We start from the raw sequence: 25,827 nt of genomic DNA on the forward strand, positions 1-25,827 counted from the left end.
ATGGCATCACAGTATGGTAAGGGGCGTAACATTTCCATCACGCGTTTGAGGTATTCGGCCAATCACAACGCACTGGATAGCTGGGCAATCAGAGCACACCTCGCTTTTCAGACCGATGAGCTTTGCAAAAATCGACGCGTTTCAGAAAGGCGGGGCATAGAGGAGAAACAATCATGTACAGTATGTGGAAAATAATGTTTTTTGAACCTTAAACCGCATAAACACATTTCATTACACCAAATAATGTTCTTTTTAGCAACATCATATGACCCCTTTAAGGTGATATTCAGGAGATGTTCTTTTCATTTACCTCCTTCCTAAAGGTGGCAGCATGCTCTCTGCAGCCAGGCAGCCCTCTTACAAAACTTGCCACCTGAAAGAACAACATCAACAAAAGATACACAATTGATACACAATTAGAAGACCTCTTTAAAAGCTTGAGTGAACTTTTCCAGAATTATCAAATGTCACCTCTTCTGTGTTCCACTTGGCCACTCTCTTGGCAGTGAGGCCTAAAGCTTCAGGCAAGAGTTTGCCATGCTTTTCCCAACACAGATGAAACCTCGGTGGCTCCCATCCACAAAACACAGACTCATGTAGGAACTGCTGAAGAGAATCTACAACACAAACAGACTTCATTCATGAGTATGACATGCCTTGAAAACATGTCCACAACACAGAAAATAGTACTAGTTGAAAAATACATGTGGCAAGTTCTTAGAAATGTACTTTTGTATTCATCTTTGTTTCATATGGTGTTGAAAATTTCAACCATTTTCAAATTTAAATGTCTTGACTCTTGTGACTGGTGTAACTATTAGTAAAAGTAGTATTTTAAATACATGTGAGTGTACACATCTTGATCATTATTTTCAAAAAGTTTTAAAATATATTTTTCAAGGTAAAACTTTTTTTTTTTTTTACAAAAATTATGAATAATTAAATATTTACATTAAAAATCTTTTTTAAGTTGTTGAGGACTTACAACACATATTTTACATATCATTACTAGCATATTCTTGTAATAAAAAGGTCAAAAGGGGCCTGCATATCTATAATATAATTTCCTGTTAAATGTTTTTTTTTTTCTGGTCATGTTAGTTGCACCACATGAATTAGATTTGGTACTACAAAAGTGAGAAAAGCAGACCTGTAAAAAAATGTCCAAGAATAAAATAATGCGAAACTACTTGATAAATGTTTTTTCAAGAATTTTGTTCTTTTAATTAAGCTTTTTTTCTTCATTATGATTTCATATGCTTGACTTTATACCCTCCAAAAATATCAAACTAATTTTAATTCAAACATTAAAAACATTCTTATCATAGAAGAGGTGTATTCGAGTCACTGTATATATTAATACATCCAGACAAAAAAAAGGAGCATGAATTCATTGACCCATATGCAACATTCTCAGAGCTTATGGATTATCCGTAAAAGCAAATTAAGATGAAATATCATGAAATCTGATCAATCTGTACCTTTCCCGTCACCTTCCTGCTTCACTTGAGGTGGCTTGACACATTTGGGAGCGCTGCCAGACCTGAAGTACAGGAGGAACGAGAAAGAGATGAGGAGTGAAAGAGTGTGTGTGTGAGAGACAGCAAAGTAAAACTGTATGTAACTCATGACACTCACACAACGTGCTCACGCATTGAGCGAGCTTGTGGACAGGCGTCCGTGCTGGTGTCGGGGGGTTCAGGGGTGCCGGCGCTGGGTATGGGAGGGTGTGTCTGAGTGAGTGTTTCAGCACGGCGGTGGCGCGGGGGTCCACTGAGCGTGACCGGCCTCTCCCCGTTCAGTCTGTCTGGCACCAGCCCGTCCTTATTCAAATTCAAATCTGAGTATGGACAGCTCACCGCTCTAAACATGGGAAAGAGACTCGTTTGCATTTGAATGAACATTATGGGTTGTATCTGTAACAGTATGTGTATAACTTACGTGTAATGTGTCCCATACCGAGGTCCTCTAATGTGTCCGACTCCACTGCATCCTGGGGTTGGGCAGCCTTGTCCTGGAGGCACTGGAGAATCTCTGGGACCTGATATGGTTAAAATGACAAGTTTGATTATGAGTCTGGTGGGGCCATGTGTGGAAACACTGTATGTAAATGTGTCGAACAGTCTGTTACCGTTGGGGTGTTGTAGAGGATGACCTGTCTTCTGACACCAGCCTACTGGGTGCAGATCTGGGCTATCAGCATCTAGCCAATAATCATACTCCTCACTCCAGCCATCAAAATGGATCTATATATAAACACACAGAGAGTTAGCAATGATACTAACTGTATCAGCATATTAAATACCATAAAAGTGAATAGTTATTAATAAATGACTAATTAATATTAATTTTTTTCATTTTGATTTTTAATTATACTATATTAATGAGGTACTACAGATATATTTGTGTGTAAACCTTGATTCTGTGGTCTTCTACATCAGAGATGGTGGCTACACGGATAAGCATGGCATTACGTTTGTCCACTGCCTCCAGCTTCATCCCGACGTGGAAGCCATGTGGTGGTCTCTGGACGGCCAAAGATCAAAAGTCATTTACAATGCAAATAAAAACAGGAATGAATAATAAATAATTGAAATCAAAAATATGTATAAAACCAGCACATATATAATTTATATTATCATTTCACAATTAAGTTTTATTTACCCAAGATTTTTTTTTTCAAAATGTTTTCAACAGTAAGAAATAAAAACCAAATGTGCTATACTAATAAATTTAAATTACATAGAATATTAAATTAAATAAGTAAACACAAAATCTGAATAAAAATAGCACATATGTCATTTATATTATTGTTCTATTATGGTGTGTTTTTTGTCAAACTGTCCACAACTTGCAACTTCGATCCAGATTAAATGTTTTATTTTTTGTACATTTTTTATTTCCATGTTATACATGCTCACTCTGCACTTTTGTGACACATCAACTAATAGACCAATTATAAATGATTTAAAACCAGCACATATATAATTTATATTATCATTTCACAATTAAGTTTTATTTACCCAAGATTTTTTTTTTTCAAAATGTTTTCAACAGTAAGAAATAAAAACCAAATGTGCTATACTAATAAATTTCAATTACATAGAATATTAAATTAAATAAGTAAACAAAAAATCTGAATAAAAATAGCACATATGTCATTTATATTATTGTTCTATTATGGTGTGTTTTTTGTCAAACTGTCCACAACTTGCAACTTCGATCCAGATTAAATGTTTTATTTTTTGTACATTTTTTATTTCCATGTTATACATGCTCACTCTGCACTTTTGTGACACATCAACTAATAGACCAATTATAAATGATTTAACTACACCTCTCATGGTTCAGTGGGGTGAATCAAACCTAACCTGTTTAAAGGCTCTTGCTGGTGCAGCCTGGGCTCCAGTTTCCTCAAGGTACTTTTCCCAAGTAAAAACCTTGGGGGGCTTATAATCTAAGACACAAAAATATACAGACGTTAAATAACCCTAAGACCACTTGTCAATGCTCATAAGTTTGTTTAAAGTAAAAAATAAAAAAACTTCAATTCTGGGGCTTTCAAAATGGGGTCCAGGAGCCACAAGGAAGTGCTAGGGGGTCTTTGGTAAATTTCAAAACGTTCTACTCATTTGGTATTTTTTTAAATATGAATTTATATTGATTATGAAAAGTGCTATACTAATCAAGTTTCACTGAATAGAACATGTTAAATATAAATTATAAATATTTTAGATAATATTTCAATAATTTATTTTGACTTTAGCACAATGACAAATAAAAGCTGATTTAATTTCATATTTATAGTATTACTACATTTCTGACACAAAATAAAATAGAATTCAGTAATAAAATGTGAAAGTAATGTAAATGATGCACTGACGGCAGGGGTCTCACCTGCAGGTGTAGTGAGCGTTAACTCCGCCTCCTCACAGAACCCTACTGGATGGATGTATGGACTGCTGGCATCACACCTGAGAACAAACAGAATGCATTTACAACCTCACACAATCATGAGGACCCTCATACGCCCAGAATTCTGTTCACTATCTTACCAATAATCATACGAATCATCCCAGTTGTCAAAGTGAATGAGGAGCCGGTTGTCGACAGCAGCAGCAATGGTTGCTACGCAGATGAGTGATGGGTTCTTCCTGTCAACGGCTTCCAGCTTCATCCCTGCACGGAATCCTGACGGTGTGACCGACTAAATATGGCAGAGAACACATGGGTATAGAAGACAGCATGATCTCCAGGAACACTGAGACATCTCTGAGATATATATTTTTTAATTGTGTGCATATGAAATGACATACTGTATTAAGGCTCTTGAAGAGATGTTTGGGGGCCAGTTGACCCCTACAGTTCTTTACATATGTGTTCCAGTTAAACTCTCCATCTCTGCAGCCTGTAAGCAAACACGAAAAAATATTACAAGAACAGCAAATGCAATACATTTTATGGTGTTTTTTTTTTTAATAAATTGAATATTCTAGTAGCATATGCAACGACAAAACATCTGAATTTTTTTTCCATTCAAACAGAACGTTTTCCCATTCCACTGTGCTACTTTTCCATTCTTTTTCCTTGTAAACACACACTTCTTTTTCCTTGTAAACACACATTAGACGACGTGTTTGACTGTTGCGCTCTTGTTTGTGGCATCTTATGCATGACAAGGCGTTCTAAAAAAGTGGCACTCAAGTTCAACTTTTATAAAACGCATTTCAAGACCCTGCGTTTTTGGGGGGGTTTTTTCCTATTCCACTGCCCACATCTTGCATTTTTCAAACCAAAAAAATGTTCTGGGTGAATGGCCCCTAAGAGTGTCCAAAAAAAAAAAAAAAACTTCAGTTTTGTCCATTCCAAATGTTATTAAACCACATGAAAACTATGCAACCACATTTCTGAACAAATACAATTAATTATAATTTTAGAATATATTTTATAGTTATTAAATTAGATTTTCAACTTATTTTAATTAATTAATTTAATTATGTTTTTGGTATTTATTATTTCTAAATAATAAGCGTGTCAAATACAATATATTCAATTTCAGAATAACAACTAATAGGACATTTTGTAATCACACCATTCAGAGTGAAAATTGAGTTTAAGTAGTTTCAACACCTAAAGAAACATCTATAAAACACATCTATTTTGTTACAAAAACCAAAAATAGAGCTCTGCACAAGAGCTGTTTTGCATGTTGCACCCTTGACAACAGATTAATTTTGCAGTACATCTTTATTAGTACATTAAGCACCTTTTGGCAGCAACAGCTTAAGGCTGGTTTTCTCACACCAGCCTGGCGGCTTCACATCCCATGAGTCAGCATTTACCCAGAAGTCATAGCATTCAGGGTAACCATCAAAGTGAAGCCGAATCCTGTAGCCTTGCACCTGGAACAGAAGAAAAATATGTGACCCTGGACCACAAAACCAGTCATAAGGGTTAATTTATAAATAAGTTAATAAATAAGCTTTCTATTGATGTATGGTTTGTTAGGATAGGGCAATATTTGGCCGAGATACACCTATTTGAAAATCTGGATCTGAGGGTGCAAAAAAATCTAAATACTGAGAAAATCGCCTTTAAATTTGTCCAAATGAAGTTCTTAGCAATGCATATTACTAATCAACAATTACGTTTTGATATATTTACGGTAGGAAATTTACAAAATATCTTCAAGGAACATGAGCTTTACTTAATGTCCTAATGATTTTTGGCATAAAAAAAAAATCTATAATTTTGACCCATACAATGTTTTTTTGGCTATTGCTACAAATCTACCCCAGCGACTTAAGGGTGCTTTCACACATGGCCTGTTGTTTCGGAACCTGGCGCTGGTTTTGTGGTCCAGGGTCACATATATCAAAATACAATTTTTACTATAAGTACAACTAAAAAACATATTTAGTTTTGTGCCCTAAAAATCACATATCAAGTAAAATCACAGTAACTTTTGACTCTGGTTACCTCTGCAACAGTCAGAACGCAGAATAGAGCTGGATGACAGGGGTCCAGTCCCTCTAACTTCATGCCAACTTTAAATCCATTCCTGCTTTGAGGAAACGACTGGTGCTGTATTGCAAACACACACAAACACACAATTATGGATTTTCATTCAAGTAACACTTTTCTAATGACAAAAGTGGACTGACATCAAACTAAGAATCCTAATCAGGATCCTAATTATTCCATGTTGATTATATGCTGTAACTGTGAACAGAAACACAAGCTATATATGCTGTGTGTCTCTCACCTCCTTAAAAAGTTTGAAGGGAGCGGCAATAGTTCTCTCCTCTTCCAGATAAGCTGACCAACTCCAGTTTTTCTTCTTAACCAGAGGTGCTATCACTATGGAAACAGCATCATAAAGCTGTAATTTATATGGCTCAGAAAAGCATCCAAATGATTATACATGAAAAAACAAACATTATAGTTCATAATACATGGGATAAAAGACAAGCTGAAACTGAGTGAAAATACACAAGACAAAATCGATCCATCTAAGTTGAGATGCAGAAATATAAAAATATAAATGTAATTGGCCAACACTGATAAGCCAATCATTATTTTCATATTATGGCTGATAAATGGCCAATGTTACACTTCTTTAATATTTTGTCTAAGTGAAATAAAAAGACTAAAATCAGTTGTTTAAATGCTACAGCTGAATTAAGATAATATAACATTATAATGTACAGTACGGATCTTCATTTTGAGATTTCTAAAGATTACTTTAACTGTGTTTTTAAAAAGTTAATGTTTTTAAAGATTCAATTGATAAATATCCAACATGTTTAAATAAATATAAAAAATCTAACCTCTTTATTCGGAATCCCTAATATTGGCTGATAACCATTTTGTGTGCGTACTTGTTTGCATACAGGTGCATCTCAATAAATTAGAATGTCGTGTAAAAGTTCATTTATTTCAGTAATTCAACTCAAATTGTGAAACTCTTGTATTAAATAAATTCAATAAACACAGACTGAAGTAGTTTAAGTCTTTGGTTCTTTTAATTGTGATGATTTTGGCTCACATTTAACAAAAACCCACCAATTCACTATCTCAACAAACACTATCTTACTTCATAAGACCAATAAAAAAAAAAACATTTTTAGTGAATTGTTGGCCTTCTGGAAAGTATGTTCATTTACTGTACATGTACTCAATAACTTGGTAGGGTCTCCACTTTTCCACGACATTCTAATTTATTGAGATGCACCTGTACTTGCGAGGGCCAAATGTCCTCATTTATATAGTGAAATAATATGACAACCCACTAGTGAGGACATTACTGGTCCACACTAGTTAAAAAGATTTGTAAATCGGACAGAACATGCTTTTATTTAAATCTAGTGTTCTGCACATGTTTCTGTGAGGGGTAAGTTTAGGGGTAGGGGCTGGGTTAGGCAATAGAAAATATCATTAGGCGCGCGTGTGTGTGTGTGTGTGTGTGTCTGTGTGTGTGTGTGTGTGTCTGTCTGTCTGTGTGTGTCTGTGTCTGTCTGTGTGTCTGTGTCTGTCTGTGTGTGTAAAATAAAATAAAATTACCAACCTAGTCTAACAACTTTAGCAGCTCGTCTCCCCTTTGAGGATTTAACCTTCTCCTGAAAAAAATAACAACATTGAGCTATCGACACATTCCACTTCAGTACACTTTAGTTAATATTGAATTGCTCTTTTTTGTGTGAGGTAGGTGTGTGTGTGCATTACCTCTTCCTCTTCTATGTTGTCCTCCTCCTCATCTCCAGATTCCATAAACATCTTCTTCTTCTTTCTCACACGTTTACCTAAACGTTCTCCTTCGACAGCCTCAGCTGGTGTTGACCTGCACATATACACACAAAGACTTAATACACCACAGACAGTGCAAGTGGTCGAGCTCAGTGAATGTCAAAAACATGTACCTGCCACTGGTAGGCTGTACACAAGGAGCGCTGCAAAATTTGCCTTGTAGAAAGAATTCACGTGAACCAGAGTGACCACATGACCTGCAGTTTGCAGTCGCCTCAGTCATGGGAACAAATGCATTAGGCACTGTACTCACACTGGGGCTTTCCACAGCGCTGGGGCTCCTGGTGATGTTGACCCCTGCCTGCCTGTGGGGGTCAGTTGAAACTGAAAAAAGCAAGAGAAATAGATTTCTCAAAAACAAATAAAGAGCAAATAATTTTTCTATTTGGTAGGAATATGTGCGAGTTACTGGTACTCACCCACAGTACTTGTCTGATGCTCTGTATTTGACTGGGGTTTTGCAGTCTGATTTGAAGTTTTGTTCTGCTCAGGGGAATGACTGTTGTTGGTGCCTGTCGTTTGAGGCTGTGGGCCTGTAAGCTCCGCCTCTTTAACTTTGGGCTCCACCTCTGTGACAATCTCCAGGGTGCCAAATTCAGTCATCCGAAACTAAAAACAGACCAAATATTGGGATTTTTCATCAGTACATTCCGAATAGACAAATATGTCCCTCACATCACTCTTTATGCATCATATACACTAAATATTTGTACCCGAATGTCACTTCCTGGCAAGGTGGCTATGCCGTCCTTCCAATCAAGAGCGCTCATCATGTCAAAATCGGCTCCTGCGGCAGAACCATCAGTCGTAGATGTCTCTGCCATCTTTACCTATGAAATGGAGGTCAAAAGAGAAAAATATACTGTTACAACATGGACAGGTGACTGAAGTAAGCATCTTAAATTCGACCAAACTATGAATATGTTTTACTTGATTAAGATTTTACTTGATATTTTAGAGCTTGGTATAACTACTAAAATGTATAACAACAATTATAAAAATGTCAAAGGCATTAATTTCAGTTTGTGACTGTGGGAATCATGGCTCTTCCAAAAAAAAAAAAAACAGTTGTTGAGGGGTTGATTTAAAACATGAAATATCATAGAAATATGATTACATTTTTTTTTTTAGCTGTTTCAGTTTATTTTAATGCTTGTATTGTCTTGTTTTAAATTATTTTAAGTCGTGAGGACTTTGTTGAAGCCCATCTGGTTGAGAACCACTGCTGTAATGAATACACAAAGTGCATATTGAGACCAAAACATCTACTGTGAGTGGCATAGAAAACTTCCGACGCAATATAATGTGAGACTAAGATACAAATGCTTAACCTCCATAGCTTTCTAATAAATTTTTTTTTTTTTTTTAGTCTTGAGCTGTTAAAATCTAATCACTGTACTTTGTCTGATATCAGTGATCTTCACAGGCCTAATCATAATCACTTAACTCTCTGGAAAGAGGGTAGGCAAAAAAGACGTTTTTAATTAGGCAGATCAGCACACGTTGTTTTAGAAAACAAAACAAAACTGACGTTTTCATTGTTCAAATATGACGATTTCGCCTCGAAAACCGTGTTTTGACTGCGGCTGATACAACGCCCGCAACTCGGGTTTATGAAATAGCTGCGCGGCGCTTGCCGTTCCACCGAATCCCGCCAGAGGGCGACTGCTTCTCGCAGTAAGGATTGCACCACGCACTTAAACGAAGACCAAAATATGTATTTCTACACACTTATGATGCCCATTTTTATGGGCTAGCTATGTATACAGACTCTCACTGACACACTTAAGCTACTTTGGTGGTTATTAATGGAGGAAAGCGATTAAGAGTAAAGTTAGACGAACAAGTTCAGCTTTTCCTTGTTTTAAAAGAATCTCGTGAAATCTTTGCTTTAAAAGCGCGCGGATACTTGCGGTGACAAGTTAAATCGCAAATATCCACGATCAGTTTGTTTTCAAATAATTACATCTTTATTTAAGCACGTTGTCATCCGTATGCAGCAGGCAATAGTGTAATAACGTTCTTGACCTACCGTTTATCATAAATCAAAATTTCATCAAAATCCAAGACTGTACAGTAACGGCGCCCCGCGAACATCACCTAAAAGCTCGTCTGGTTTACTAAAAAACCTTTGTTTTGATATTTCAAGTGATGACGGAATTTATTCTTAGCATAAATAAAGTGCAATGCGTGAGCGGCTGAGCGAGCGCCCATTATTAGCATTCGACTGACACACAAAATGGCGGAGCATGGCAAAGGGCGGCCGACACGTTTAAAGTATGTAAATTATAACAGTTCTCTGGTCTGGTTCACGTCGCTCGGACCTTCAACCAACACGGGAAGGCCAAGTGTGCAACTTGTTTTATTAAAACGCAATGTTTTCCCCTTCGTCAACAAACTCCTTACTTTCCCCTTGTCACGGAATGTCGTTAGCCCGACTGATAGCCCCGGCTAGCTGTAACATTAGCAGGGCATCCTACAATAAACCAAACCAACAGTTTCACGTGCTTCTCCAAAAGAAAAGCAATCCCAGAGGCACTTTGAATGAGTTGCCATTCATCCGTCTATAAATAACAACTCGGGTGCACGCAGACCTGAGGAAATAACAAATTGCATGCTTTTAATTTCTTCTGCACAAACTTGTCACTTCTATTTATCTTTACGGTTTTTAAACCTCGTTGAAAATAGCCGCAATGGCTGAAAAGTGTTAAACAAGAAACGCACTCTGTGTTCGTATCGTTGTTTACTGCGTGGGTGACGACATTAACGTCATATTTACTGATAAACGTGCAACTCACCTCGTTTCTCTCTTAACTCTTATTTAGAGCTGGATGGTAGCGTTATTGCGCATGCGCGGGTTAATATGTGTCTGTCCAACTTCTGCAGCCCAGATAAACTTCATCGCAACATATATGTGTGACAGATGCTCTTAATGTAACAAAGAACCAGAGGAACTGAGCCCTGTGTGTCCTTACATGACCCTAGAAGTGACTTGTGCGCGATACTCGTTTTGTCGGTGCTTGTTGCTCTAAAACAATTAAAGGCCTTGATATTACAGATAAGGAAAATGGTTTTGATTCTCTTTACGTTTTCCACGCACTTTAAACAGAAGCAGAGAGCTCGTGGTGCTCGTACGGGGCCGCCAGTGGTTCAGTTTTAATGCAGTCTTTAAAGTGCGTGCACACTGAAACGTGCCGTTTTCAGACTAGGATTTTAATATCTTTTCAGTTTACAGTCATTGTAGTGGTGGTCTTCTCTGATTTGATTTCCTGTAACAATCACGTGTTCAGATTTTCTCCGCAAATCTCTTTTGAAGGGCATACTTTCGTCATATGCAATAAATAGAGAAGGGCAGATCTTACTAATAAAATAACACCGCGTCAAGCTTTAAACTGAAGTTCATAATGTTTAAATACAATGTTTTGACAGCCGCATTGTGGCAAGAGTGTCGAAAAGGTTGAGAGCAAAGACACCACAAGGTGGCGCTGTGAGCTTAAAAGTGGCTGTTTCTTTTTAGTTGTTAGCGCCAGTTGGTGGCGGTATGCCTATGGTGCGGAATACGCCCAAAAAATTCCAAAGAAATAGTTGTTAGTACGTTGTCTACAAAGTAGGTTTGAGCCTAATTCAGGCAGCATGGCATTATAAAACATGATAAAAACGGCATTAAAACACCTCGAAGCAGTCGCAGGTGATAAACTTCAATGTCTGTGGATGACAACTGTGTGCTACTTTGTGATTCAGGTCTCTATTTACAGTACAGCGCTTGTACACAACTCTGAATTGTAGGCACATAATTTTTTTGATAATTGGATTAAAACATGTTAACCAAGACATGGACCTTTCATAATAAAACATACTCCATCACGATTTGCTTAAAATAATTTAATTGTTTCCACTCCAAAAATTGGACATTCTTTTACTGATCAGACAATTTAATCAAAAACACGTTTTGTACACACAATTGTAATTACATTGAGATTTAATATTCATTCCATCTCACAACTTTTACAATCAAACATCTGATGCAACCTGTAGTCTCACTTCATGTCATCACAGTTACTGTCAGAATACCACTAATTGTATTTCAGTACAAATATTTTTTTTATCAAATAGGGCTAAAAAAGGAATTAAATAACATGAATGTTAGGAAAACAGTCACATTTGATAGAAAATTTGTAGTAATGTGCAAAAGCATTGGTCCGGCTAACATAAAAATGAACTGTGCTTCAGTGTTTGCTTAAGTTAAACATCCTTAAAACATGTTCAGACAAAATGTCTATTGGTCTGACAGAATTCTGTCTTAATGTCCACGAGTCAGTGAGAGAATGTTTTCATTGATGTAGGTGAAGCCAGGAAAGGTTGCTCCGTACTCCTCGCATGCTTCTAGCGACTGCGGAACAGGAAGTTCTGTAAACCGAGGGTCAATGTTTGTGAGGTCACCAGGGCCAGACTGAAACACAGACATGTAAACAAATAGAAATTATATACATGTTATCTATATGAAATTATCTCCTGTGTAAGCACATCATTTACTCAACCTCATGTCGTTCCAAATCTGTATGCATTTGTTTCTTATATGTGACACTGGACCACATAACCAGTCATAAGGGTAAATTTGTCGAAATCGAGAGCTATACATCATCTGAAAGCTGAATAAATAAGCTTTCCATTGATGTATGGTTTGTTAGGATAGGACGATATTTGGCCGAGATACAACTATTTTAAAATCTGGAATCTGAGGGTGCAAAAAAATCTAAATACTGAGAAAATACCCTTTAAAGTTGTCCAAATTAAGTTCTTAGAAATGCATATTACGAATCAAAAATTAAGTTTTGATATATTTACAGTAGGAAATTTACAAAATATCTTCATGGAACATGATCTTTACTTAATGTCCTAATGATTTTTGGCATTAAAGAAAAATCAATAATTTTGACCCATACAATGTATTTTTGGCTTTTGCTATAAATATACCCCAGCGACTTAAGACTGGTTTTATGCTCCAGGGTCACATATGGAACACAAAAGAAGATATTTAGAATAATGTCTTTGTCCATGCAGTGAAAATCAACAATTTGGACACAATTGACTTATATCGAATGGACAAAAACCTGAGACATTTTTCAAAATATCTTCTTTTGTGTTTCACAGAAGAAAAAGTCATACTGGTTTGAGTAAAAATGTTCAATGTTAGGTGAACAATCCCTTTAACAACAATAAAAAACTCACCAATAAGGGAACGTAAGGAGGAGTAATTTTCTTTGCAACAAGTTCATCCCAATGAATAGACAAGAAGAAAGGATGAGACTGCAGCTCTGTCTAAGAGCCAAAAAAGGGCAAAATGACATTTAGCCACTCACAAGACAAATGATTTTCAGATTGTTCGTGAATGTTTGTGTGTGTGTGTGTGTGTGTGTGCTTGTTGGGTTACCAGGTCACGTTTTGCTCCTAGTCTCTTGGCCCTGTCCCTGTTTAGCAGTCTCTTCAGCAGATCTCTGGCTGCACTAGACACTCCTGGTTTTAATACCAATGGCTGATAAATAATATTTCTGCGCATCTCAAGACGATCTGCATTGTAGAAAGGGGGCTGGAATGAGAAAGAGTGTGCGTAAAACACACCTGTCTACCTGCATTATTTATTTAAATGAGCATTAATTTGATGGGTTTGTTTACCAGGCCATAGAGCATTTCATGAAGGACAGCTCCCAAACCCCCACCAGTCCACAGTCCTGTCGTACTCCTTCTGCAGGAGAACCTCAGGTGCTAAGTACTCTGGCGTTCCACAAAAGGTTCTGGTGGTGCCACATCCACTCATTCCCTCCTTATACAAGCCGAAGTCGGTCAGAACCACATGACCTGCAGAATCCAGCAGAATGTTTTCTGGTTTCAGGTCTCTGTGAGCATGTGAGAGAGATGGATTACTGCAAATCTGCTGAAAGTTAGTGTTCATTTTGTTCTCACTAAGCACATATGAGTGGGCTTATCTGCATTCTAGAGGCACAGATATTTCAGAATGCTGGTACCTATAGACAATCTTAAGGGAGTGTAAGTATCCTAAAGCACAGGCCATCTCAGCAGCATAAAATCTGGCTCTCTAGGTTCTCCAAACACCCCCTCTCTCTGCAAATGGTAAAAGAGCTTCAAAAATGAAATAGACAGTCATTAATACATGCAAATCAGTATTATTTGGATTTGCCACAAACACATAAATAATTTAAAGTCATCCTGCGGCCCCCTGGTTGAAAACGACTGCTTTAAAAGTTCAATTTCAGTCAGACTAAATCAATAATTAATTAATCCTTATGTCCTGTAAATGCTTTAGTTCTGAAATTGTACCAGTCTAGTTTTGCGAAGATGGACTAACAGACCTAGATAATGCGACCGTAGTTTGACTTTGTCCACTACAATTGGCCTTGTCATTTTGTTTTTTCTTCTAACAGAGGTGATGTGCAACTTTTCAATTCGATATTCAATTACACATTGTGTCATGTATATGTTATGTACAGGTGCATCTCAATAAATTAGAATGTCGTGGAAAAGTTCATTTATTTCAGTAATTCAACTCAAATTGTGAAACTCGTGTATTAAATAAATTCAATGCACACAGACTGAAGTAGTTTAAGTCTTTGGTTCTCCTATTGACATCTGACTTGAACCTATGACCTGAATTCATCACCATAAACAAGTTCAAATTCAAAGCTGTGTGTACTTGATTGTGTATGTGTACCTAGAAGTGAGATGATTCTGACAAAAATCCTTTTGGGAAAGTCCTCATCTGAAAACATGGTATAAAAATAAAGTAAAGATTGTTTGTTGGTTGGTTTTTTAGGGTGTGGGTTAGGCATAGGTTAATTTAGATAGCTACATTTAGATTTATTTAGATAGCTAAGTAAGCATACCTCTCCTCCACATGCATAGTCCAGCACAAGATAGAGTCTGTCCTTGGTCTGAAAACTGAAGTGGAGCTTCACCAGGAATGGATGATTAAGAGTCTTTAACAACTCTGTGCTCACACATGACATTTCTTTCCTGTACGAAAAACAACACAGTGAATACACACAGACACATTATGAATCAAATAATTACTCACATATTCATACAGTCATATTCACCTCCTTCCTTGTTAAGATTATGTGTTTCTGTAGAACTTTGACTGCATAATATCTGCCATTCTCCCTGTGTGTGGCCAAGAACACCTGAGTACAATCAAAGAAAGGTTCAAACAATATTCAAACATTGAAGAAATACAAAGCAGACTGAGCGTCTATAAATAATACCTTGCCGAAGCTTCCAGTCCCGATCACCTTCAAGTAGTCAAAATCAGCCACAGAAACCCTAAAATCATATTGAAATAAATATTTATGTGTAATTGTATATGTTTCTGTCTATATAGCCTGATATCTGAGCACCCCGCTTACCGAGACTGTGGCTCCTCTGGTTGTGGATTACTGTAAACCTGGGAGAGAGATCAGGGAGAGGGAGAGCCAGTCAGCAGCTTATTCCAGTGACATATGAAACCACAGCACAGTTCACTTCACTTTTATTGTTGTGGATTAATGCAGTTTTTAATTTATTTATTTTTTACTTGGACCCCAGGAAGAATAGCCACTAATGGGGATCCAAATAAATAAATGAACTTCCTGTTACATCTATAGATTACTGCAGGTCAACCAGTACAGCAACTCAAATCAGCGCAGCTGACTTGGCCTTATGTTTCTGAAAGGACTGGAGACCTTTATTAATACTTAAAGTAAGATATTGCTAATCTGTAGGCCCAGAACACACAAGTGAACTTGTAAAAGCTTACTTACAGCTGCTGCTCCATCATCTTCAGAAAGACTACCCTCAGGTCGCAAGAAATCCATCCTGGAATGAGAGAAACCATATCAGAGAAACTATTTTCACCTAAAACTGCCTCAAACTCATCCAACACCTATGTAACAGCACTTGGCTACTGGTTTCACTTTGGAATGTTACTATAAGTAGGTCATGGTCTTAAAAGTACACTGGTAGTCAATCTGTAATGACATCGCAGTGCAAAGGACTTAAGTCATTCCTGATTTTTCAGCTGATCTTTGCAGAAATAATGAAATAATGAGTCAATCTTCTGAACTCTGCACTGGAATACATACAGAGCCATGTGCTGCTTCACTTTTGGAAAATGATGACTAGGATGAAACTCACCGTCGATAGATAGGGTGGCTGCCAGATCGAAGCTTCTTGTCCTTAATTAAAGCTGAGAAAATAAAATACAAAATAATTTATGATTAGTGAAACATCTGCATATAGTGGACACAGAACAACCTTTATAAGAGTGTTCAAATACACATATTTAATCTTACTTTTACATCTTTACATTTTAAAAAAAGAATCAAATTTCCAAATATTATCTATCTATCTATCTAGCCTATCTATCTCTCTCTCTCTCTCTCTCTCTCTCTCTCTATATATATATATATATTACAGATTTAATATATATATTACAGATTTAACATAGAAACTTGGTTAAACGTTGTTAAAGTATATATTCAAATATATATATATTTTTTTTTAGGCAAATACGTTCTGTGGTATATCTGACCCAGAATATCAAGATGGCTCTACTTAAAGTTTGAATAATAGCCTAAGTATTTGAGCTTACCTGTAAAATATGAAACTATTCCCTTCATTTTTGCGTAAGTGACGGGACTTTTAGCCTTTTTCACCATGTTTTCGACGAGAAGGACAGCCCCGGTTGACAGCTGTGACTTGTGAGTCCGTCGGTAGTCTGCTATTTTACCGGACAGTTCTGGTTGAGCGCTGCCTCATGAGGGAAACCGTGACCGGCTATTTTTTGCAGAACACGTGGTTCCTCCCAAAAGCTGTGACGCCACTACGCCCGTTATTCGACAGATAAGACTCGCTTGGACAGCGCCTCGGCGATTCCTCTCTCTCTCTTTAACATACTGGGCTTGATCCCATATATTCCATAAAGTTTAAACACAAATGAAATATAAAATGTTGTAAACAACGTTTTAGTTGCCAGTCTTGCCACAAAAGTTACAAGGTTGTTAGAGCGCTAAATAGACACTGACAGTCGCGTTCGAACGAGATCTTTTAATTATCGGCTTCTCACTGAAAACTATGACAGGATATACATTCCTTTTCAAAAGTCTTCCAGATTCTTCTGAAAGTCATTGTACAACACGCACTCTACTATCAGGTTCATATGGGAACATTTAATAGAGGATGTCATAATGTGGTTGGTTTCATAACTTTTCTTGGATAGCTAACTATATATCCTACTTTTTGATACTTAAGGGGGAACCCTCATAAACCTGTCTAGGCTTTCAATAAATTAAAAGTTCTCTTATTGCCATGTTGGCATGTTAACTCTCTCAATCAGTCAACGTTACAGGTTACATAACAGAGATGCCTGCTTGTCACCACAGCCAAATACACATACTGTATGTAAACACACAGAAACATTCATGCTCATGTGTTTGACATTAATGGTGGAAATGTAGCATTCTGAACAAGTATAGTGTCTCTTAACAGTCTCAGTGCAAGGACAACAACAAGATAAACAAGCACAGATTGTTACACTTGCATACAGAGGTATAACACTAAAGAATGGTTTATGTACTGTAATATGAATCATGAAACACAAGATTAAGTGATAGATTACTAGATTATATTAGATTAACGCTAGACTACATTACACAACGAAAGATAAAAGGGTGAGGGAAGTGAAAATCAGAGAAGAGATGCATGAGAAATGTGTGCAGTTAGGATAGGGTTCATGTCAGTGTCAATTTAAAATAACTTTTGACCTTTGAAATGGGGAACTTCTGCTGTCTCTCATTCTTGAAAGGAAACAGCGCAGTCTAATTATTGATTCAGATTTTTCAGTTGCTGCATTCAGCAGACAAATATATTTTGCAAGGCTGTATGACTGACCATTCTGAAAACCAGTCCCCCCAGTGAAAGCAAGAAGAGAAATTAAGAGTACTTAAAATAAACGAAGAAATTGCATTGCATTAATAATATTAAAAATATTTAATATTAAATTTAGTACTGCTGCAGTGTTTTTTCCTGTTGATAGATTGTCTATTCGTTTATTAAATATTCTTTTTAACTTTATATACTTTTTATATAATAAACAGATACTATTTATTATTATTATATTTAATATTAATATTTTGTGTGTACCACCCCAATGTCTAAAGGTACCAACCTTTTATCTGAGAGTGTGTGATCTACAATATAAGAGACATACCTGTCTATAATCACATTGCATGCCTAAAACCCAACCAAATATTTCAAATGTTTTTCTTTAATAATCCATTGGGATTCTAATATGTGTGACACTATTTAATTTCCTTGTACTTGCTTTGAAATATCACAGAGGTGGGCAACACCGGATGATTTATTAAGGCTATATACCTTTCAAGAAATCCACTGATCTCTCTGATGTCACAGAGGGGTGGGGGTATAGAGAAATCTACACTGTTAGACTTTTTATCGTATTTTTGTGGTTAATTACTGGCAGCACTATTGTTAGTAAGTTACTGTAACTACCCCTTTACAGTAGCTTATAGCAAGTTAATTTTACAGTATAATGCCCTTACCGCAATCTCCTTTTACAGTATGATGGCCTTACCGCAATTTAAATTTACAGTGAAATACCCTTACTGCAACTTAATTTTACAGTACTATATCCTTACTGTAACTTAGCTTTACAGTATAATATTACAGAAATTTTACTGTAATTTATTTTATAAAACCTTTGAATATTTTACATGAATGCCATTGAATTGAATTAATTCCAAATAAGTGACCTGAGTCCATGTACAACAGTATATTTTTTATTCACTGTCACTATTAAATACATCCATTACTTACTTATTTATTGTGCTTTATTCTGGAACATTACAAAAAAAAAATAGAGAACTGAATTCATAGCAACAAATTAAAGCAGAGATCATAACAATATTGCAACAAAAAAGAAATATGGCAACAAGCATCCCAGTTGGTCTTGGCTGCATGGCCTCCATAACCACCGACAGCTGATCTGAAACAAAACAGAGGGGAAATGTGTGAGAAATCATGAGTTTATCTCATCTAAATTTGTTCATGGACAGACAAGGTAACAACTTGTGCAACAGCAGTTATTCCCAGTATAGTACTGTGTAAACACTATTGCTTTTTTGCACATCCTTGTCAGGGAACTCCATTAATTGCCTGAATGTACAATCATTGGTGTTTCATATTTTACAGCAGTGACTGCAATTTATGAAAGAAATCAATTAAATCTGTATGTGGGGGTGTGTGTGAAAAAAAGCAGATGTAACCCCCTTTGTAATCCTTAACATTTTATTAAGTAACTGTAATTTAATTACAAATTTTTTCTCAGTAACTGTAACTGATTACAATTACTTTTATTTTGTAATTAAATTACGTAATTCCGTTACATGTAACTAGTTACTCCCCAACACTGCCTATAATTAGATGTTATATTTACTTTCTTCATATTTTTAAAATTTCATTGATATTGGTAATGGTTTACGTTTTAAAAGTAAGTGAAAAGTAGACTACTTACCACAGGAAAACTCGCAGTTGACGTCTGGCGATTCACTCAGAGGGGAAGTCCGTTATGCGCGCAGCCGCGCACCGGACATAAACCTCCGTTTATATAACCTCTGCCAGGTTGTTGCACGGGCTTTATGCGCGAATAAAATTTAAATTTTGTGGGGTGTAAGCAAAGTTTATATCTTTTATTTTTTAATAATTTTAAAAATAAATTTATTTCACCACACATGTGCTTACCCAGACATTAAATTGAGAATGCAGATTCATGTTTTTCATCAGCAGAACAAGTTACAGTAGTGCAGATTCCCATATACAGTAAATTACTGTAAATGGCATAAAAATACCCACAATGCAGTGCATATTACAGTAGTTAACCGTAAAACACATATATGGTAGTTTACTGGGCTTTTTTGCGGTAAGTAACTAAAATTACAGCAAAGTCTAACAGTGTATATTTGGCAATCAGAAGGTTAAGGAACAGTCAGCCCTCATTAGTTTCTGAATCAGAAAGGTGACACTGGGAACACCCGCCCACCCCTCATGTATCTTTGTCAAATTACCTCATGGTTTCTCATTGGGAGACACACTTAACAATCTAGAAACAAACTGTGACTGATATGGTGGCCACCCACACACATTTGTCAGAACTAATAAGATTTCACACTGTAGCTGTGGCACATCCCAAATCAACTTAATGCCTGATCTCAGCCACATGAGGTGCCTCATTTAAGTGGTTTTAAACACGTTGTCAAATTGAGTTACACTAATACATTTGAATAAAACCCTCGATAACGTCATTGTAGATTTTTAAAATCTAAGCTGCTTGTCTTGTCGCAAGACCAGAAATTGTTGCTAAATGTTAATCTTTAATTTCTTAAAATCTCTTGGGTACAAAAGAAATAAAAAAAACATGCCGTGAATAGTGCAAACAAAGCAGCTCAACTTCCTTAAAATTTTGTTTCATGAGTTCGCCTGCCTATCCAGTCCTGATGGTTAATGGTAAACAAACTTTGCTTGCTGTCCTTGAGTCTCTAGTCGAACCTGAGGCTCAGCTTGAGCTCCAAGTTCAACCCCCATTGCGATACTACATAGAAGGAGATTAACAGAAATAGAGGAGGAGATGGGGAGGTGGAGGGATGCCGGAAGAATTGTCGCTGGGACGGCGCAATGTCTGCTGCTTATATAGGCTCGTAATGATGATTGACAGGACTGAATGATTAGGCTCCTCCCGAACCTACGTTTGGAACTTCATTTCAGTTGTCCAACTTGTAAATAACTCCCCCTCATCATGAGCAAAAGCTCCATGAATTCCCATTTGGAGTCATTTGGCTATACCACTATGATAACTCTGAGGTTCATCTGCCTGTTTTCTGAACGTAGTAGGTTTAAACTGGTCGAGCTGGTATCCCAGCCTGGCCAAGCTTAGCTGATGTTAGGCCGGGCGGCCAGCTGGTCTCAGCCTGACTAGCTGAAAGGTGCCCAAAAACCATTTAAAACCAGCCTGCGAGACCAGTTTGTAGGCAGTTTTTCTGGACTCAGGTGTGCTTCTTGACTCAGGGGAGGCAGCGCCCTAAACCGGCGGGCACACGCACCTGAGATTGCGCGCACAACACGAATCACGCCTAGAAACAAGGCTCGTGTAAACTCGGAAGTGTCCATATGTGGGCTGACAATCACATGCACATTCTGAAATTTGTAAAACGTGTGTTGTAATCACACGATCAATAAGAAGTGAAACATAATAACATTTGCTACGTTCGCGTCTATGTTCACATTAGATCTTGAACTTGTGGTCAGCGCAGTGACGCAGCGGTTGCCCTCCCGAAGGAACCCGGAGGGGGAAAAAAAACATAATCCGGAAGTTTACCGACACCTGCAACCATGATCGCCTTAACAAGGAAAGTTTTCTCTCATCACGGGGACTATAAGCACCTCTAGCATCGCAGAGACATTGAGAGCACCTCAAGCAGGTAACTTTCTGACGCTTCTCTGTGCTGTAGAAATGTCCCGTTTGGACTCCAGATTTGTGGGCTGAAGAAGGAAAATGCCAAATGACGTATATTTGGCTTTAAAAACAACAAATATGTCCACTCTTGGATTGTTCTTGGAAGATATCGCGATAAAGCTCCGAAACGTGTTTTGTTTAATATTAGGCTCCTCCCGAACCTACGTTTGGAACTTCATTTCAGTTGTCCAACTTGTAAATAACTCCCCCTCATCATGAGCAAAAGCTCCATGAATTCCCATTTGGAGTCATTTGGCTATACCACTATGATAACTCTGAGGTTCATCTGCCTGTTTTCTGAACGTAGTAGGTTTAAACTGGTCGAGCTGGTATCCCAGCCTGGCCAAGCTTAGCTGATGTTAGGCCGGGCGGCCAGCTGGTCTCAGCCTGACTAGCTGAAAGGTGCCCAAAAACCATTTAAAACCAGCCTGCGAGACCAGTTTGTAGGCAGTTTTTCTGGACTCAGGTGTGCTTCTTGACTCAGGGGAGGCAGCGCCCTAAACCGGCGGGCACACGCACCTGAGATTGCGCGCACAACACGAATCACGCCTAGAAACAAGGCTCGTGTAAACTCGGAAGTGTCCATATGTGGGCTGACAATCACATGCACATTCTGAAATTTGTAAAACGTGTGTTGTAATCACACGATCAATAAGAAGTGAAACATAATAACATTTGCTACGTTCGCGTCTATGTTCACATTAGATCTTGAACTTGTGGTCAGCGCAGTGACGCAGCGGTTGCCCTCCCGAAGGAACCCGGAGGGGGAAAAAAAACATAATCCGGAAGTTTACCGACACCTGCAACCATGATCGCCTTAACAAGGAAAGTTTTCTCTCATCACGGGGACTATAAGCACCTCTAGCATCGCAGAGACATTGAGAGCACCTCAAGCAGGTAACTTTCTGACGCTTCTCTGTGCTGTAGAAATGTCCCGTTTGGACTCCAGATTTGTGGGCTGAAGAAGGAAAATGCCAAATGACGTATATTTGGCTTTAAAAACAACAAATATGTCCACTCTTGGATTGTTCTTGGAAGATATCGCGATAAAGCTCCGAAACGTGTTTTGTTTAATCCGAAATATTTATTCGAGACTAAATGTTGGTGCAGGACTCCGCTCGTTCAGTTCAGCTGGTTCAGTTCGGTTCGGATTTCTGACAGAGCCCAAGGCCGAGCAGATCAGCGTGGATTTAAGTCAGAAATGTAAGACGTCACACCCAGAAAAGCCTGTGTATCATACAGAAACTTTGAGCGGTTTCTCGTGTTTAAATGTCCAGTCTTGCTATAGTTTTTCAAATACTTTACATGGCCGTATTTAGAGTCGGAAAGGCTTTTGTTTTATTAAGTATGGTCTAAAGTAATCACACTTCCTACCTCATAAATATCGCGTCTCTCAAAAGTGAGCTCTAGCGTGTAGCGCTTTCTAACTGTGCTACTGGTAAACATTAACCTTTAATGCTCGCCAAACCGTTTCCAAACGTGTGAGTCAAAGTAAAAATATATACCTTACACCTCTGACGTGTTTTATTTTGTCAGAAAGTGAGACAAACGTCTAAGTCTGTGTTAAGTCTATAATTTCCCTAGTCTCGGAGATAAAACTTCTGAAACTGCAGAAGAGTCCCAGAGAGCGATCAGGATCTGTAAGGTCTGAAAATAAAAGAGTGATGTAATGTTGCTTAGGCTAATTTGAAATAACTGCATGTTCAAATAACTGCAATTGTCATAATGTTAGTATCCATAGGACAACAGTTTTATGTCTATCAAATTCACTAGTAGCTTCTCTCTCACCCTTTCACTCTCTCAAATTACAAAGTACTTTATTGACATTAATGTTTTGCAAACAATACTGCCAAAGCATCAACATACTGTATATACAGTATATACACATGTTTATTTCTCTAATGCCAAATTTACACTTTGAAGGTGGCTCAGAATCGCTTCTAAAGTGACAAGTGTTTTTACACAGACTGTTTAATTCTAATCAGGGGTGGCATGAATGCATTTACACCGCAATTACAACTGTATACTTCGATACTAAGGCTGAAGTGGGTTAGAGCAGGCATAATTTTGTCTGGCTCTTGTGCAGCATCGGGTCTTGAATTTTGAGCAGGAACAGAGCAGCCCTAACTTGGCGATGTCAAGATGCCTTAAATGGGGGACATGCGCTAGTCTTATACCAAATTTACACTGCAAAGGTGGCACAGAAGTGCTTCTGAAGTGGTATTTAAGTGTTTGATCAGCGGTGGCATGAATGCATTTACACAGCAATTACAATTGTATATTGTGATACTAGGGGCGAAGGTGGGTCAGAGCAGGCAAAATTTAGCCTTTTATGCTGCATCATATCTTTACACTGAATTTTAAACAGGCACAGAGCAGTCTTAACCTGGCTGTGTAAAGACACCTTATTTTGCTTTTACATACAGCTAATTATAAAGACTGTCGGCTAACCCAAACAGAAAACTTTTAATGCATTTTTAGAATAGTAAAAGCATTATTTACTTCATGTATTTTTTTTTTTACAAATGAGAACACCGATTTGTCTCCAAAGTAGTATGTATGCGTACAAAACAGTGACAGGACAGAATAACATAAAAATAGTTGCAATATACAAAATAAAATACACTTTCCACAAGACATTAATGAACATTAAGTCACTGTTGTACCGATAATTAAAAAAGTAGTGTGTTTGAAGATCAAAGCTGCTTTCTGCTTTCAATAAAAATTTGGCGGTGACAGATGCATGAATGTACTCCCCCCTCCTCGCTCTTTCTTGACTCTTTGGGTAGTAAAATAGTCCACATTCCTGGACTGTGCTGGGAGGAGAAAAGAAGAGTGTGAAAAACAATGCAAGAACATGTTTAGACCTAGGGAGTGTGACTGAGTGTGTAAGTGTGTGTATGAGAAACCCAAATGCTTATAAACTGACGGTTTTGATTCTGAATGTTGATAACATCGTACAGGGATGCAAACTCATAATGGGTGACAGACGTGTGCCCCCACACTTAAACACATTTTTTAAACACTTATATTATTTTAAACCCTTTATTATTTTTAAACTCTACAGTTGGGCAGTAAAAGTCACTTTAAATATTCACATTTCATTCATGAAGATGACAAAAAAAATAGTCTCCTGGTGGAAAACAAAGAATTGTAAGATGAAAATAACATGAAATTACCTTTATAACCAGTAGATGGCTGCAGAGGATGGCTAGCTCATTAGCTCAGTTGCCATTTCCACTCAGTTTTTTCACTCTTGCTTTTGGATTTATTACAAAATGACTGACTTCTAGCAAGATCAGGAAGTTACAAATTCCAAAGGCTCATGTCAGTTAAAATAAATAAATAAGCCCAGACACCAATAGCCTAGAAGGGTTAATTATTTAAATAGCCTACTTAACTTGTTAACTACAAATTAAGTTAACTTTTAATGGTGTAATAATGAACTAATAATGCATTAAATATTTTGACTTTTTTTAGATTTCATTTAAAAACTAAATTTTTCAAATATTGCCTTAAAAAAGGACTCATCAAAAAAGTGCTTTAAGTTTTATCTTTAACTGTAGAAGCTGCTAAATATATTCAGCCAACACAGACTTGTTGCGGCTGTAGTTTTATTACTCTGAATTTACTCTGCATCACTTAAAACACAGCTCTGTCATCGGCTTGTCAGAAGCATAGTTCGTTCCGTCCATTGCTACTATCACCGTCAATCGCGGAACAATTTAGCGGATTCACTTGCGTAATTTTTTACACTCGGGTTTGTCATTCCTGAAACGCTATATACGTGGACGGTTGGTCCTCTAGAGTAGACAAACGAAACTTTTCTTCAAATTGTGAACAGATCATGTAGAAAAACCAAGCAAATGGCGTTTTCCTTACAGCACAACTGACCGAGCTTACTCACGCAAAAACTCCTGATATAATCAATAACTAACTACACAATGAATCTCTTATTTACATCGTGTATGCTTTCTTTTTCTTTTGTTATAATGGGAAGATCTGCGAGCGTGTAGAACTACGTAAACTTGCGAAAACAAAAATTAGTTCAGAGCGGATTCGGACTAATCTACTGTACAGTAAACACCTCTCATTGGCCACTGCTTTCAACAGAGATGCCTGTGATTGGCTACAATACTCAACGCTGCAAAAACACGTTATAAATTAGAAACTTTTGGCACACAAAAACACACAGGTGCGTTTGAAAGCGGGTGACTTCGAGCAGATACAGAATTGAGTTGGTACTAATTGTACCGTAAAAATATATTTTTTTTACGGTACAAGGTGTAAAAAAAAAAAAAGACACAAGAAAAGATATCACATATTTAGTTATTTTAGAAACAGTCAGCCTGTTTTTTTAAGATCACACTGATTGTGAGAGGCACTTACTTTATATTTTGATTTTAAAATGGAGCTGCATGCTATGATCAGGGATGCAAACCCCC

The 25,827-nt window shown here is 37.3% G+C and overlaps 2 protein-coding genes and 1 pseudogene across 8 annotated transcripts in view; 1 reads left to right on the forward strand and 2 right to left on the reverse strand.

Moving 5' to 3' along the window:
• LOC107723564 (lethal(3)malignant brain tumor-like protein 4) overlaps positions 1 to 10,710 on the reverse strand; it is a 14,388-nt gene extending 3,678 nt beyond the window's left edge. For 2 of the 3 annotated variants that reach the window (XR_001637929.1, XM_016532256.1), the window contains exons 1-20: positions 10,605 to 10,708; positions 8,520 to 8,636; positions 8,226 to 8,415; positions 7,920 to 8,130; positions 7,726 to 7,840; positions 7,568 to 7,619; positions 6,266 to 6,360; positions 5,980 to 6,084; positions 5,267 to 5,402; positions 4,317 to 4,408; positions 4,056 to 4,207; positions 3,898 to 3,974; positions 3,372 to 3,457; positions 2,416 to 2,526; positions 2,132 to 2,246; positions 1,942 to 2,041; positions 1,639 to 1,863; positions 1,482 to 1,543; positions 472 to 617; positions 311 to 373 (exon numbers count right to left, since the gene is read on the reverse strand). Coding sequence is in view for 2 of the 3 variants with exons in the window: in XM_016532256.1 (XP_016387742.1) it covers positions 311 to 373; positions 472 to 617; positions 1,482 to 1,543; positions 1,639 to 1,863; positions 1,942 to 2,041; positions 2,132 to 2,246; positions 2,416 to 2,526; positions 3,372 to 3,457; positions 3,898 to 3,974; positions 4,056 to 4,207; positions 4,317 to 4,408; positions 5,267 to 5,402; positions 5,980 to 6,084; positions 6,266 to 6,360; positions 7,568 to 7,619; positions 7,726 to 7,840; positions 7,920 to 8,130; positions 8,226 to 8,415; positions 8,520 to 8,630 (2,244 nt within the window). In the remaining variant the exon portion in view is untranslated. Of the gene's footprint in view, positions 1 to 310; positions 374 to 471; positions 618 to 1,481; positions 1,544 to 1,638; positions 1,864 to 1,941; positions 2,042 to 2,131; positions 2,247 to 2,415; positions 2,527 to 3,371; positions 3,458 to 3,897; positions 3,975 to 4,055; positions 4,208 to 4,316; positions 4,409 to 5,266; positions 5,403 to 5,979; positions 6,085 to 6,265; positions 6,361 to 7,567; positions 7,620 to 7,725; positions 7,841 to 7,919; positions 8,131 to 8,225; positions 8,416 to 8,519; positions 8,637 to 10,604 lie in introns of all 3 variants that reach the window. The other variant, XM_016532257.1, reaches the window with a different exon arrangement.
• A 1,001-nt stretch (positions 10,711 to 11,711) lies between these two features.
• On the reverse strand, positions 11,712 to 16,666 carry LOC107723401 (serine/threonine-protein kinase Sgk1-like; annotated as a pseudogene).
• A 4,356-nt stretch (positions 16,667 to 21,022) lies between these two features.
• Positions 21,023 to 25,827, forward strand: part of LOC107723490 (tyrosine-protein phosphatase non-receptor type 3-like) — a 27,914-nt gene continuing 23,109 nt past the window's right edge. For 2 of the 5 annotated variants that reach the window (XM_016532137.1, XM_016532139.1), the window contains exon 1: positions 21,955 to 22,279. The gene's annotated coding sequence lies outside the window, so the exon portion shown is untranslated. Of the gene's footprint in view, positions 21,348 to 21,954; positions 22,280 to 22,938; positions 23,028 to 25,827 lie in introns of those variants that run through there. The other 3 variants (XM_016532138.1, XM_016532140.1, XM_016532136.1) reach the window with 3 other exon arrangements.

The sequence above is a fragment of the Sinocyclocheilus rhinocerous genome, unplaced genomic scaffold, assembly GCF_001515625.1.
Source record: "Sinocyclocheilus rhinocerous isolate Xijiao unplaced genomic scaffold, SAMN03320098_v1.1 scaffold241, whole genome shotgun sequence".
Classification (NCBI taxonomy): domain Eukaryota; kingdom Metazoa; phylum Chordata; class Actinopteri; order Cypriniformes; family Cyprinidae; genus Sinocyclocheilus; species Sinocyclocheilus rhinocerous.